General features: G+C 40.3%; 1 protein-coding gene across 2 annotated transcripts in view; it reads left to right on the top strand.

Annotated features, from left to right (window-relative positions):
- Window positions 1–13,837, top strand: part of FGF14 (fibroblast growth factor 14) — a 603,770-nt gene extending 589,933 nt beyond the window's left edge. For both annotated transcript variants that reach the window (XM_070471440.1, XM_070471441.1), the window contains exons 4-5: window positions 6,020–6,218; window positions 7,909–13,837. In XM_070471440.1, coding sequence (XP_070327541.1) covers window positions 6,020–6,218; window positions 7,909–8,045 — 336 coding nt within the window. In that variant the 3' untranslated portion in view covers window positions 8,046–13,837. The remainder of the gene's footprint in view (window positions 1–6,019; window positions 6,219–7,908) is intronic.
- Window positions 13,838–14,152: the final 315 nt, after the last annotated feature.

Raw genomic sequence — 14,152 nt, forward strand, 5'->3', positions numbered from 1 at the left:
CTAATCATAAAAATAATAGTAAGCTTATGAATAATGCCAATTTAATCAATATTTACTAATATTTCATGATCATTTATTAATTTGTTCTGTATAATAGCAGCAGGATTTCCCTTGTGGCTCAGTGGTAAAGAATTTGCCTGTCAATGCAGGAGACTCGGATTTGATCCCTGGGTCGGGAAAATCCCCAGAAGAAGGAAATAGCAACCGACTCCAGTGTTCTTGCTTGGTGAACCCCATGGACAGAGGGGCCTGGTGGGCTACAGTCCACAGGGTCAGAAAGAGTCAGACACGACTTGGTGACTAAGCAACAAATCAGCAATTTTAATATAGTCAGAGATAGAAACAAAAGAGGTGTAGTAACTCAATGGATTGTGGACTATGACATAGCCAAGCACTTTCACAGGAAGCCCAGACTCAAAACATACCTTAAAGGCTTTTCCAGGGCTGAAACACTGATGAAAATACTGGTTCAAATGGTCTGCATGTGTATATATGAAAAAAAGTGCAATCCAGACTTCCTTTGGAAATATCCGCAACTAGTTTAACGACCCCTCCCCCAATTCCCTAGATTGGAAAGTCCTCGAAATTTACCTTTAGATCAGAGTTTACTTTTACCCTAATTTACCTTTAGATCCGAGTTTACCTTTAGATCCGAGTTTACCTTTACCCTAATTTACCTTTAGATCAGAGTTTACCTTTACCCTAATTTACCTTTAGATCGGAGTTTACCTTTACCCTAATTTACCTTTAGATCAGGCAGAGTTTTTTAGCAAAGGGCCGTACAGTAAATACTGCTGTTTTTACAGGTCATGTAATCTCAACTCGCCTCTGTACTTTGTAGCATGAATTTGGCCCATGGACTGTAGTTTGCCAACCACTGAGTCAGATTCTCAAGGTTACTGTTAGCTGTTAGGTTAGGATTATGCTGAATGATCTGCGTTTATGGCTTACTCATTGGTTACAAATTGTGGAACGTGGGCCCTCCATTTCCCCCCACCACTTCTCTCATTCTGAATGAGATGCCTAGCTTGCTGCATGCAAATGGCCCATCACGGTATTTTCCTAAACAAAGACGTTTCCCTCCAAAGAGGAATTCTGCTGCTACTGTTAAGATAATAAGTACACCACAGATGGTGCTTTCATTTCAAAACAACCACAACAGAAAAGGAGATATGAAATTTTTGTTTAATTGTTGTGTTTTTTCTCTTCTGTGATTCGATGATTTCGTTTGGCAAAGTTACAAATTAATATTTAAGCTTCTGCTGGGACTATAGCGCTCTAAATATAGTCTGGAAGGAGGAGAAAAAGACATACCAAACTCCTTATCTATTTCATTTTGGCAGTTTCAAAGAGTTTATAGCTGAACTTAAATTTAAATACGTCTTCACGTATTATCATTGCCAGCTGTAGGATGCCTCACTGGCACAATCCTGGTATTGCTCAATCATTTAAAAAGCATCCATCAGGTTAGGGCTGTGTTGATAAGCCTCCTGGTCTTCCTTCCTTCCTTAGCTCTCTTGCCGGTCCACACTAGGGGGTCTCAAATTGGTGTGTTCAGGGGGCCATCTCGGATCCTTGATACACACTATATTGAAAAACAAAAGCGGGAACAAACAAATAGCTGCCAACATACACAGGAGATTTTTATCTAGAAATCTGGGTTTTTTATTCCTTGAAAATCCAGATCACTGAAGATCCAAGGCTTTTGTTTCCCCATGAGAACCGTCACCTTTTCTGCCACTCCGTCTGTCTGCTCAGCTCCGAGACTCAGTGAGGGGCATTGATCCGCACGTGTGCTCGGCTGGGCTGCACCCAGCAGGCCTGCAAGTGATGTAGTTGAGCAGCTTCAAGTTCGAAGAAAGAGCCCAAAGTCCCCAGTGGTGTGACTCAGTTCCTCCAACCATCTTATTACTCTATGATTATTTATTTAGTTATTTATTGTTTATTTTTGGCTGTGCTGGGCCTTCGTTGCTACATGGTCTTTCCCTAGTTACTGCGGGTGAGGGCTGCTCTCTGTTGCAGGCGCGTGGGCTTCTCATTGAGCTGGATCCTCTTGTGTTGGAGCTCAGACTTTAGATGCTTGAGCTTCAGTAATTGTGGTGCCTAGGCTCATTTGCTCTACGGCATGTGGGATCTTCCTGGACCAGGGATAGAACCTGTGTCCCTGCGCTGGCAGATGGATTCTTAATCACTGGATCACCAGGGAAGTTCCTTATCCTGTGATTTTTGTACCCATTTTAGAGATGAGAATACTGAAGCCCAGAGATTAAGTAATTTTCCCAAGAACATGCAGCAAGGAAAGAGTAGGGTCAGGATTGACCCCAGGCAGTCTGGATCCGCAGATGTTGTTCACCATCACTCTGTCTCCCATTTGCAAATTAAAAGTATATTTGTCCCTTATAAGTAGTTACCAATCTCAGTTTCCATTAATGCTACCAATTCTCCTGAGAATGAGGGGGTTGTTTTCAACTCCAATATTTCACGAGCAGATTAAATCCTCAAAAAGTCTAGCAAAGAGCATTAGACAATAGTAGCCTTAAATGTAGTGTGTGTGTGTGCATATGAGTATGTGTATATGCAGTAATTATTTAACCAAGAATAAAGAAGGGTGAAAAAGTACTGACCAGTCTCCACCAGCACAACTGCCTGAAAGCTTTGGCTCTAATGTGGAAGACTGAATCACCTCCCTGTGAAGTCACTGCCACAGCTTGCAGAAAGGATATGTTATTGACTTCCTCGGAGTCCTAAGATGCAAACCTTTTATCTAAAAAGACTTAGTGTCAGAGGTATACTAAGGTGCGTGCTAAGTCACTTTAATCGTGTCCGACTCTGTGTGACCCCATGGACTGTAGCCCACCAGGCTCCTCTGTCCATGGGATTCTCCAGGCAAGAATACTAGAGTAGGTTGCGGTGCCCTCCTCCAGGGGATCTTCCCAACCTAGGGGTTGAACCCATGTCTCCTATGTCTCCTGCATTGACAGGTGGGTTTTTTACCACTAGCACCACCATACTGAGGTACACTCTGAGAATAAAAGACTTCTTCTGAGTCAAAGGTCTTCATTATCTTTCACATTCAACTTCGTCAATTTAAAGTAGAAACAATACATTTCCAATTGCCGATGCAAGGCAAGCAGCATCCTCCATATTTCACACATCACAGCACTAGGGATCGGATCCATGTAAGGAAGGGTTGACTACTCTGTGGACCTGTGTTTCCAAAGCTGGAGGTCAGTCTTCCTGGAGATTAAGATCAGTCTTCTGTGATCCTCTTAATAAGGGAAGGCTATGGGTAGAGACCCAATATCTTAGCCAGCAGGTGCCAGCTGCTCTCCCCACCTGAATGATCAACTGGGTCAGCCTTTGCCAAACCCACTCCCGGTTGATTCTAAGACAGATTTTTAACAATAAAACTTGCTTTAGGTTTTATTTTTATGCTTGGATGCCTTGAAAGTGAAGTGAAAGAGTTAGTCACTCAGTCATGTCCAGCTCTTTGCAACTCCATGGACTGCAGCCCGCCTGACTTCTCTGTCCATGGAATTCTCCAGGCAAGAATACTGGAGTGGGTTGCTGGTCCCTTCCCCAGGCAATCTTCCTGACCCAGGAATCGAACCTGGGTCTTCTGCATTGCAGGTAGATTCTTTACCCTCTGAGTCACCAGGGAAGCCCTTTGGATGTCTTGGCCTGTCTCAATAAAATGACAAAGAACATGCCAAATTCTAATCTGTTTGTCCCAGAAGATCCATGTTCAACCAATATTATATTTATTAATCTTTTGATGATAAGCCAGATTTAGAGCATTCCATTTTATTTCCCTTACCTCACCACCAATGTGTGAACTTGGACCCTTTTATCAGTCTTTATTCTGTTCAGGGCCTGGAGATTGACTTACCAAGGCTATCACTTATTAGTGAGAGAGCTAATAGGATATTTGGAGAAATAAAACTTAGTGGAAGAACAGAACATTTTTTCAGATGGTACCTTATTCAAATGAGGGCTACATAAATTCCTTTGGGAGGGGCTAAACCTATCTTTCTGCTATTTTAATCTCATCAGATTAATCACTGCAACTGTCATCTTTGTCATGAAAAGCATCTGCCATTAAAACCTGTTCCCCTTGGAAAACAATTTAACTTTCATTGAATTAAAGTTATGGCGCACTCTGAATAAATTATATCCTGCAAGAGACACCACTTGATAATTAACACTCTCATGGGAAATACTTAAAGAACATTTCTACAGGCAACAATGTCATGCCCCTTATTATGGTTAGCATAATTTTAACTCTTAAAGGTTTTATATTTTTAGACCCTAAATGATGTGTTTTTCAGAATGTGTATAGAAAATAACTTCTTTAAAAGAAAACAAAGTTACCATTTTTCAGCAGTCATAAAAATCTATTAAGGCGAAAAAAATTTAAGTACGTGATATTTTCAAAAAGATAATGACAATAAAGGTCTGCTTTGCATCAGTATTTCATAAACATGGAATAGCACAGTGTTGAGCCTACATAAAACAGCCACAAAAGCTAGTTAAGTGACTTCCATGATATGCAACTAGGAAGGTGGCATTTTTAAATTATTTTTCAAAGAAATCTATCAGAAATGCTTTTGTAGGTTAACTTATAGAAGTATATAAAACTCATCTATGAATATTTGTATTATTAATGATAGTCTAAAGTAGCAACTGTGTGTTATTCATCAGTTGATGTAGATCATGGTGGTCATGTTAGCTCATTGTGCTGTTTCAAAATATGTGGAGTGGAATTTAGTCATGACAGCTATCGATGGTTCTCTTGAAGAGTTCCAGGAGGACTCCAGACCATGGGTTAGGTTGTGGTTTTCAGCTCCCGTCTCCACAACCAGCTAACATGACCCCTGGCCTCAGCTTCAGGGGCTAGCTTCTGTGCCAACTGATGGCCAGGGGTTTAGTTTGAGGTGTCAGTCTGTCTCTTTGTAGGTAAAACATGTCATCCTATAATATCAGTGATCCAGTGAACAACTGGGAACTGTTAGATTATCATGTAATAATAATTCCTACCGAAATATTGAAAATAGGTTAGCAAATACCTTCAATATATCTTTTAGAGGTTTGGCTGAAAAGTTCATTTGGGTTTTTCCACAAGATGTTACAGAAAAACCTAAAGTAACCTCTTGACCAACCCAATATTGTTATTGATTTTTAAACTGTGAATACAGGGTGTTGGACTTCCCAGGCGGCCCCAGTGGTAAAGAACCCACCTGAAAATGCAGGAGACAAAGGAGATATGGGTTTGACCCCTGGGTCCGGAAGACCGCCTGGAGGAGGGCATGGCAACCCACTCCCGTATTCTCGCCTGGAGAATCCCATGGGTGGAGGAGCCTGGCAGGCTACTGTCCATGGGGTCCCACAGAGTTGGACACAATTGAAGCAGCTCAGCACAGGGTGGTTGGTACTTTATCATGCTGTTTCTGGTTATACCCTGCTTGAACCGGATCTTATTCAACCGAATACTATTGCTCCTGTCTTCTATTTTCTAATTAGAGGACATCCATAGTTTTGCCTATATACATACATACATATATACATGAGTGTGTGCTAAGTCAGTTCAGTCCTGTCCAATTCTTTGTGACCTATGGACTGTAGCTAACCAGGCTCCTCTGTCCATGGGATTCTCCAGGAAAGAATACTGGAGTGGGTTGCCGTTTCCTTCTCCATGGGATCTTCCCAATCCAGGGATCGAACCTACATTTCTTACTTCTCCTGCACTGGCATTGGCAAGCAGGTTTTCTACCACTAGTGCCACTTGGGAAGCCCCATACATATGTACATATATATATTTTTTCCCCAAAGCAGCAGCTCCTTCTCGACACATTGTGTGTTGATAAAAGTTGACACCTATAGGAAGAGGAACATCTGGTCATCCATGCCCGAGTGCTGCCTGGTCGGCCATCCTAGATGAGTTTCTGCAAGAAGGAAGAGGAAACACGGGGAAGCTCCCACCCCTTCCTCTAACCTTCATTTCTTCCTTTTCTCTCAACAGGAACTTTTTACCCCTGAGTGCAAGTTTAAAGAATCTGTTTTTGAAAACTATTACGTAATCTACTCATCTATGCTGTACAGACAACAGGAATCTGGCAGAGCCTGGTTTTTGGGATTGAATAAAGAAGGGCAAGTTATGAAAGGAAACAGAGTAAAGAAAACCAAACCAGCAGCTCATTTTCTACCCAAGCCATTGGAAGGTGAGTGTCATGTGTGCCTTATCCTGATCATGATGTAGTACATGTTTATCTTCCACATCCATGACTCTGCCATGGCCACAAGGGACCCTCATGGGAGCCTGGAAATGTCTCTTATCTTGCTCTGGGTGGTGGTCCCATAGGTGTCTACTTACATTGTGCATTTAAGATTTGTATACTTTATTGTATATACATGTATGCGTGTATATATGCATGTGGTGGTTCATCCTAATGAAACATAAGGTATCTTCATAAAATATCAGCTTTCAAAACCCTAAAAGCAGGTTGGGCAGCTCTAATTCACTTGTGTTTCTGATGGCAGAAGATTTTAAGTCAGCTCATTTCCCCCAAGCACCAGTCAGTCTGGAATTTCCTTTCCCAGGATTCCCTGGGATCCCTTTCTAACAAAACCACATGAACTACTGGAATCAGTGATGTCACCAGACACTACTCAATTCCTTGGAGCCTTCTGGGATGTCAGTCCCAGTGATCCTCTTGCCATTATGCACTTCTGCCTTCAGTTCAGTTCAGTTCAGTTCAGTCGCTCAGTCGTGCCCGACTCTTTGCGACCCCATGAATAGCAGCACGCCAGGCCTCCCTGTCCATCACCAACTCCTGAAGCTTACTCAAACTCATGTCCATTGAGTTGGTGATGCCATCCAGCCATCTCATCCTCTGTTGTCCCCTTCTCCCGCCCCCAATACCTCTCAGCATCAGGGTCTTTTCCAGTGAGTCAACTCTTCGCATGATGTGGCCAAAGTACTGGAGTTTCAGCTTCAGCATCGGTCCTTCCAATGAACACCCAGGACTGATCTCCTTTAGGATGGACTGGTTGCATCTCCTTGCAGTCCAAGGGACTCTCAAGAGTCTTCTCCAACACCACAGTTCAAAAGCATCAATTTTTCAGTGCTCAGCTTTCTTCACAATCCAACTCTCACATCCATACATGAGCACTGGAAAAACCATAGCCTTGACTAGACGAGCCTTTGTTATAGGATATTAATTACAGATTTTCAGTATTACATCTGAAAATGAGGCATAAAAATATAAAGCGCCTCACACTTGCCTTCAGTTATTTAAGCGGGTCTGTGTACAACTGGCAGGAGAGAAAATCTAAACAGTGAGCTCCAGAAGCTTCTGGCTTTGCCTGTTGCTTTGTATGGCTTTGAAGCTGACATAGTGTGACCATGTGGCTTTTTAATCACTTGAGAGTTTGAATTTAATGACCTAAAAGACCTAGACTGGAGAAGATAAGTGGGAATGAGTGTCCATGTGTTGACAGCATGTAGTGGAAGGAAGGTCTGAATTTTTCTCCCTGAACAAAGAGAACTGGATTAAATGCCTGCCATTCTCACATACTTCCTGTGGCCTGGGGGTGTGTGTGTGTGTGTGTGTGTGTGTGTGTGTGTGTGTGTGTGTGTGTGTGTGCATCCCCCATTTAAACCTTCTCTCCTCAACAAAAATCCAGGCACACCCATGTGAACTGTTTGGAGACACAAAACCAGAAAATGCAGAGGAAGTCATACTTTCTGTTCAGGGGCTGGATTTTACTTCTTTAAAACAGGAATTCCCTCTTGACGGGGTTACTTGACTTCTGGGGAAAAAAGAGGACTGGGCCTCCAGCGGAGGTCTGCGCGTGAACCTAACCGGGTAACATCTCCTCTTCTGCCCTCCTCCCCCTTCCTGTCACTAGTTGCCATGTACCGAGAACCATCTTTGCATGACGTCGGAGAAACAGTCCCGAAGGCCGGGGTGACGCCGAGTAAAAGCACGAGCGCGTCGGCCATCATGAATGGAGGCAAACCAGTCAACAAAAGTAAGACGACATAGCCAGACCCTCACAGGTGTTGTGACTGAGTCGCCCCCCGAGCGCTGTTGAGCCCTTTATCCCGGCCAGACCCTCCCGCTCCCTCCGGGGGCCCAGGAGCCGCTGGGGGTAGGCTGCTCCCCGCTGGCCTGAACTCCTTGGTTGCAAGTGGGATAAATCTCAACGCGTTGCGCCCCCCCACAAGAAGAAGACACCTGGACAACCAGCTCAACTCAGACCATGGAATGCCCTACCAGATATGGAATGCCTTTTTAATATCTTTTCTGTGACTGTGACACTTCATGTGAATGACCTCCTTCACGAGTCCACTCGACACCTTGCCTGCTGACAGCTACCCATATTCCTTTTTGAGTCCCGTTTCGGCGAAATCCATGTGTTTCAGTTCGATTTTTGTAGCACACAGATACTCTTGAGTAAATTTCTAGTTAGATGCTGTAAACCTGTGCTATTCTGGAGTTCTCTTCTTCCCCTTTATTTTCCCCAGGGCTGCTGGCTCTACTGTCTGTGACCTTTTGTAGGGATGGTGTTCCTCTCAATCTTAACTGTTGCGGTTGGCTTAGTTGGGAGAGCGATCAGGGAAACAGAAAGCCTTCTAAACCTATTATGACAAATTGCATCTGTAAAGAGTAGGACTGTGGTCTCCGGCTCACACAACTGATGAAACACACATATACGCCCCGTCCAGTAGCAGACACTGTGCTCCCGAGGCCCGCGTGGCCGGGCTGAGAAACGGGGTCAAACGCAGACATGGGAAGCGCTCTATGATCTGGGTTTGACATCCCCCTTAGTTTCTTTGTGTGTGTGTGTGTGTATGTTTTATACATATCACAAGCTTACTGGTAATGGTAACATTTGCCTTGCCCAGCGAGCAAGACCCACTGGTTTTTGAGAAAGTGGGTCAAAAGAACTCTGTAGGCCTTGTAGGCCTGATTAAGGTTCATTTTTCATCTATGAATCCTCATTATTTGGGAAAAAAAAAGGAAAAAAATAATTAATTAACAACCTACAAGAATTGCGCTACCTAAATCCATCTCAGATGAGAATCCTTCCTGTTTTTAATGAACCAAACTTAACACCATCCCCGATTTGGGCTGCGTTCCACTCATACTCGGTAGAGCATGGGCAAGGCGGCTGTTGTGTTCTTTCCTGCAGCAGCAATGCAAACGTTAGTTATAAATTAGACTTTAATATTTTTGGTGTTTAATGACAAGTTTTTAAACCGGACACATTAGGTAAAAAAAAAAAGTATTTTTTTTAGCTCAGCATGCTGAGTCAGGTACTGTGTATTTCACCGGTCCATACCTCTGACTCAGCTTCTGGGGTCCACATGGCCCAGTAGCTGAGTTAGCGGTGCCTTGCCATGATCTCAGAATGCAGTCTGTTGAATTATTCTAGATTAAAAATAAAGGCAAACCAACACGTTCAAATATCAGGTTTTCAGTCCATCCGATATATATACATATGTTTTCTTGCTTTTGTTTGAGTTTGCTTTCTTAACTTCCTTTGGGATTTCCAACTGCTGAATTCTGAGGTTAGGGAGGACAGTGACGAGAAAGTCTGGGAATAGTTGACTCCACAGTGAAGAAACCATGCAAAATGTTTACTATTGGATCTAAAGAGTTTCACAATGTTTGATACTAAACTGTTTGGAAATATACTTGTTAACTCTGTGTATACTTAATAAATTTCAATGTTTTTCTCCTCTGAACAGTTAATTGAGACCAAACTGAACCTCATTTATAGACAACTATATGTGGGATCCATGTACTGGCCTCTTGTTATTTTCCATGTGGAAGGATGACCCAGTTGCCATTTTCTCCCATCCGCACTGTATTTACTGGGAAATTATTTTGTCACTGCTTTCCTAAGTCTCCATGACAGCCTTTGCCCAGCCTTTAAAAATTTTGGCCTGCTTAGCTGATTAAAGATTTACTATCAATTTAACTGTTTATGCTTATTTCATTTTCATATTGAATTCCACTTTAATAAATAAAAAGTTAGCATAACATCTGAGTAGATTTATTGTCGATAATGCTAAAGTACAAATACAACAAAATGATTCTTTTGACCTCTCTTGATTTCTTATTACACTGTTCCAAAGCCTATTATTTTTAACAGGCTAAGTTAAAATACATTAGATGAATTACATTAATCAATTTTTAGGGAAGACATATACTCCATAATATGTGACAAACTGTGAATAACAACTTGAAATTCCAATTAGATAGACTTACCCTACCATGCGCATGTGTGTGCAGGCACACACACACACACACACACACACACACACACATCAAAAAGCCCCACCTATATGTTTTTGGTAATCGGCCCTACTTGCTGGTTTCTTTTTCTCTCCTGCAAGTTTGTTTATTGGTTAAAATTATGACAAGATTTATTTTTGTAAATGAGTGAGATTTCAGTAAATGTGTACCTCTGTTTTATTTTTTACATGAGTTATCTATAAGGGCATTTATCCCTATGAATGGATGTCAGAATACTTTCTTCTAATATATGTTTAGACGTACTGCAGAGGGGTCCTTGTTATTTGTGATTTAGTTAGATCATTTCCTCTGTGTCTGGTCTGACCTGTTGCATGGAACGAGGACAGCACTGATGAACTGCATGTCATAGGACCTGTGTTTCAAGAGCCATTGGTGTGTGTTATTCAATCTACATACAAAGAGTTTGTCTGCATTGTACAGTTTCTGTGTTTAATATCATTTGTTGTATTCATAAATACAACATATTGAATAAAATATTTATATGAAGGCATATTCAACAACATCCAACAACTTTATGTAACAAAATGGCATTGCATCACCCACAGATACAGAGAAATGTCATGTAAATAAGTTTGGTAAACTCAGTCTCCCCCTTTACCATGCCAAAGAAGATTTTCGCTCTTTGATGATACCTCTTTAGCTATTTTTCCAGGATAAGACTCCACCATTTCCCCCCCCTCAAAAACTAAGTTTGCTGTTTTAAGTGCAATCTGTCGCCATTGATGTTCTGTACAGTAAATCTGATGGAATTCATTTGTATTTGGAGACCACCATGTGATCTGTACCTACATGTACGTATGTTGATTTTATCGAGTCTTTCCAGTATCACATGCCTTTTGCATCCATATCTGGTGTGGGAGGGTTGTGTCTGCTGATCTGTTATGGTAGCTGTTGCTTCACTCATTCCTCAACAATGCTCTGGAATGTTCATTGTTTTAATATTTCAATACCATTTTATTTTCTTATGTTTGCTAAAATATTCTGCTACAACTTAGCCTGAAAAAATTATAGAAGAGAGGCAAATGGTCCAACCTATATAAAGAGTACAATGGAATTGAGCATCATTCCATTACAAATCTTGGAGAATTCAGAGGTTCTTGCTCCAAACGTTCCTTTGCCCTGAGTGTTTTGGGTTCAGGACTGGCTTCAAAAGTGCCATGATGAACCCACAAGACTCCTGCCATGGTCTATCTAATTATTTGCCTCTTGGAGTGCAAGAAGAGTTTGTCACACCTGGCCAGTTGCTTAACGAATGCTTAAAGCATTAAAACAGTCAGCTGTTTTCAGGATGACCAATATCGGATTTGGCTCTTTTTTAAAAAACAAGAAAAAAATACTTCTCGACTTAAAAGTTAGACATGTACCACTTCATTTAAAGTTCTCTCCCTAATATTAGAGGGAGTATGAACATTTTAGAAGGAGACTATATCCAGGGACAGCTGTTGAGCTAAACCCAGGCATCTCAGACTCCAGATGTGAACTGTGTTACTCTGGAGTAAAATACACTTTTTAGAGTAGCTTTGTTAGCTTACAAAGTGACCTGTTGACTCAATACTGAGTGGGGTTTCAAAAGCTTTGATGGTGAGTCTGCAAACAAATGTTGAATTATGTCTTGTTTTTGTTTTCTCTTGGCTTTTTCTGTCATTTGGTCTAATCCCCATGTTGTGTTTGCATTTGAAGTGGTGGAGGCAATTCCTTCCAATGCATGGTGAGAATCCAGATTAGCTCAGAGTCCAGGGTGATTATCTTAGGTCTCAGGATGTTTGTAGACTCTTATTCAAAAGTCCTTTATGAAAGAATTACTCAGTGATGGTTTGCCAAGCAAACTGGGTTGGTGCTAACACCATTGGCAAACATCTATCGTTCCCAATAAACGTATTTCCACCATGACTACCGACCAACTTGAATAAGCCAATGAAATTTCCCTCCAACTATTATAAGTTTATTCTTGTCCTGACTTTTTTTTTTTTTTGAAGAGGGAGTTTCTATCTAAGCAATGGAATCAAAAGTCAAAGTACAAAATCACATCTAAGAAGGGTAGAAATTTATGTCTTTGTACATAACTATGTCTATTTTTCTCCAACTTAAACATGTAAGTTAAATCACTTCTTCATAGATCTATATTGATGTCTGCATTGCTAGAGACCCAAAATCATATATACACACATACAAGAACTGTTGCAGCAGACAGAAAGTGGTAAAATGAAAATATTTTTGTTTTAGAAGAAAAATATTAGCGTGTAGGTACCATGTGACTTAATGCTGTAGTTTCCTTTTGGTTCAATAATTGCGAGCTAAATGAACCCCAGAATAGAGCTGAAATATATTTTCAACTTTGTCAAAAAATTTGGACCAATCATATTTTGAACTTTATAATACACTAATTTCTCCGTATTTTTTTTTCTTAAAAAAACACGAATGCCAAGGACATTTTTGTTAAATGAAAATAGAAAAAGAACAGCACTTTTGTTGTAGATTCTGTAATGAAGAGGGTTAACATGTAGAGAATGATAAGAAAAAGAAGACACACAGAGGGTTATGTGATAAGAGAGGAAGCTAAGAGCAGTTTCAGTAGAGCAGAGGCTGGCAAACTCCTGCCAAATTCATCTCCCAATGTTTCTTACAGTCCAGGAGCTCAGAATGAATTCGTTTTGTTTTCTTAGCTTTAAAATATTAAATGAAAACAAACAAGAATTTGTAACAGAGATGTATGTGACCCACAAAGTCTAAACTATTTACCATCTGGTCCTTTATAGAAACCAAAGTTCTGCAAGAAAGGAACCTGAAGGTCTTTTGTACAAATTATGATGGCTGGATAAGGTAACGAAGTTTAGTGTCTGTGCAGCATCACATAAGGCATCAGAATTGCAACTGAACAATAACAGCTTTGTTTGAGTGTTGACGTGTTTAGACAGAGGAAAGAGTATAATCTGTGTTGTTTCGTCACAGCTTATATTTCCCTCATTTACAAAAACTGATCTATTGATTGATATACATGAGACTAAAGATACAATCCCATGGTTGCACTCCTTAATCTCAGGATAGAAGTGACAATTTTATAAATCTCCTAAAGTACGAGGACAATATTAGTACTATCAAAATCAGCATCAGTTAAATTTTCTCTTAAATAATTTTCAATATCAAATTTTTCAGTAACTCAGCAGATGCATATTTTCCTTATTTTTGGTGATGTGACTTAGAAAAGTCCAAGCCACAATTCTAGAATATTTACATCATCAAGTAAAATTTCCAAGGAAAACTTTTCATCTTAATATGGAAATGATTTTGTTACATTATTCTAGGATTTTACAAGATAGAAATCGCCTTTAGAAAAAAAAAAAGTGGGGTTTTTATTAGCTCTAAATAATTAAAGGTTGCCTAACTAATGTGTATAAGTAGATTTAACTGTAAATATGTAAGGGAAGTCTGAATTATTGTACATTTTCATAATTCAATGTGAATTTCATACAGAGCAGAATTTCACCATTAAGAAAATAAACATTTTGTTCTTATTATTGACTGAATACTTGTAATTTCTATTTCAGGCATTTCTGGATTTTTTTTTAAACCCTCTGAGCTTTTGAGACTTTTTAATCTTAATATAATTTCTTGATTTCTTTGCATGAGCCTACTTTTCCAATAAGTAATGTATCCTTACAAATAAGAGTTTTTAAGGGAGGTGAATGTATATTTCAGGCCCATCATACATCTAACTATATGCTGTCTTTTTAAAAGGCAAGTTACCATGGAGTAAACAGTAAAAAATCAGAATTCTTATACATGTAACCCCTGCTTAATATTAAAAAATGTTCTAGAAATAGAAGATA

Source organism: Odocoileus virginianus, chromosome 8, assembly GCF_023699985.2.
Source record: "Odocoileus virginianus isolate 20LAN1187 ecotype Illinois chromosome 8, Ovbor_1.2, whole genome shotgun sequence".
In the NCBI taxonomy this organism is placed as follows: domain Eukaryota; kingdom Metazoa; phylum Chordata; class Mammalia; order Artiodactyla; family Cervidae; genus Odocoileus; species Odocoileus virginianus.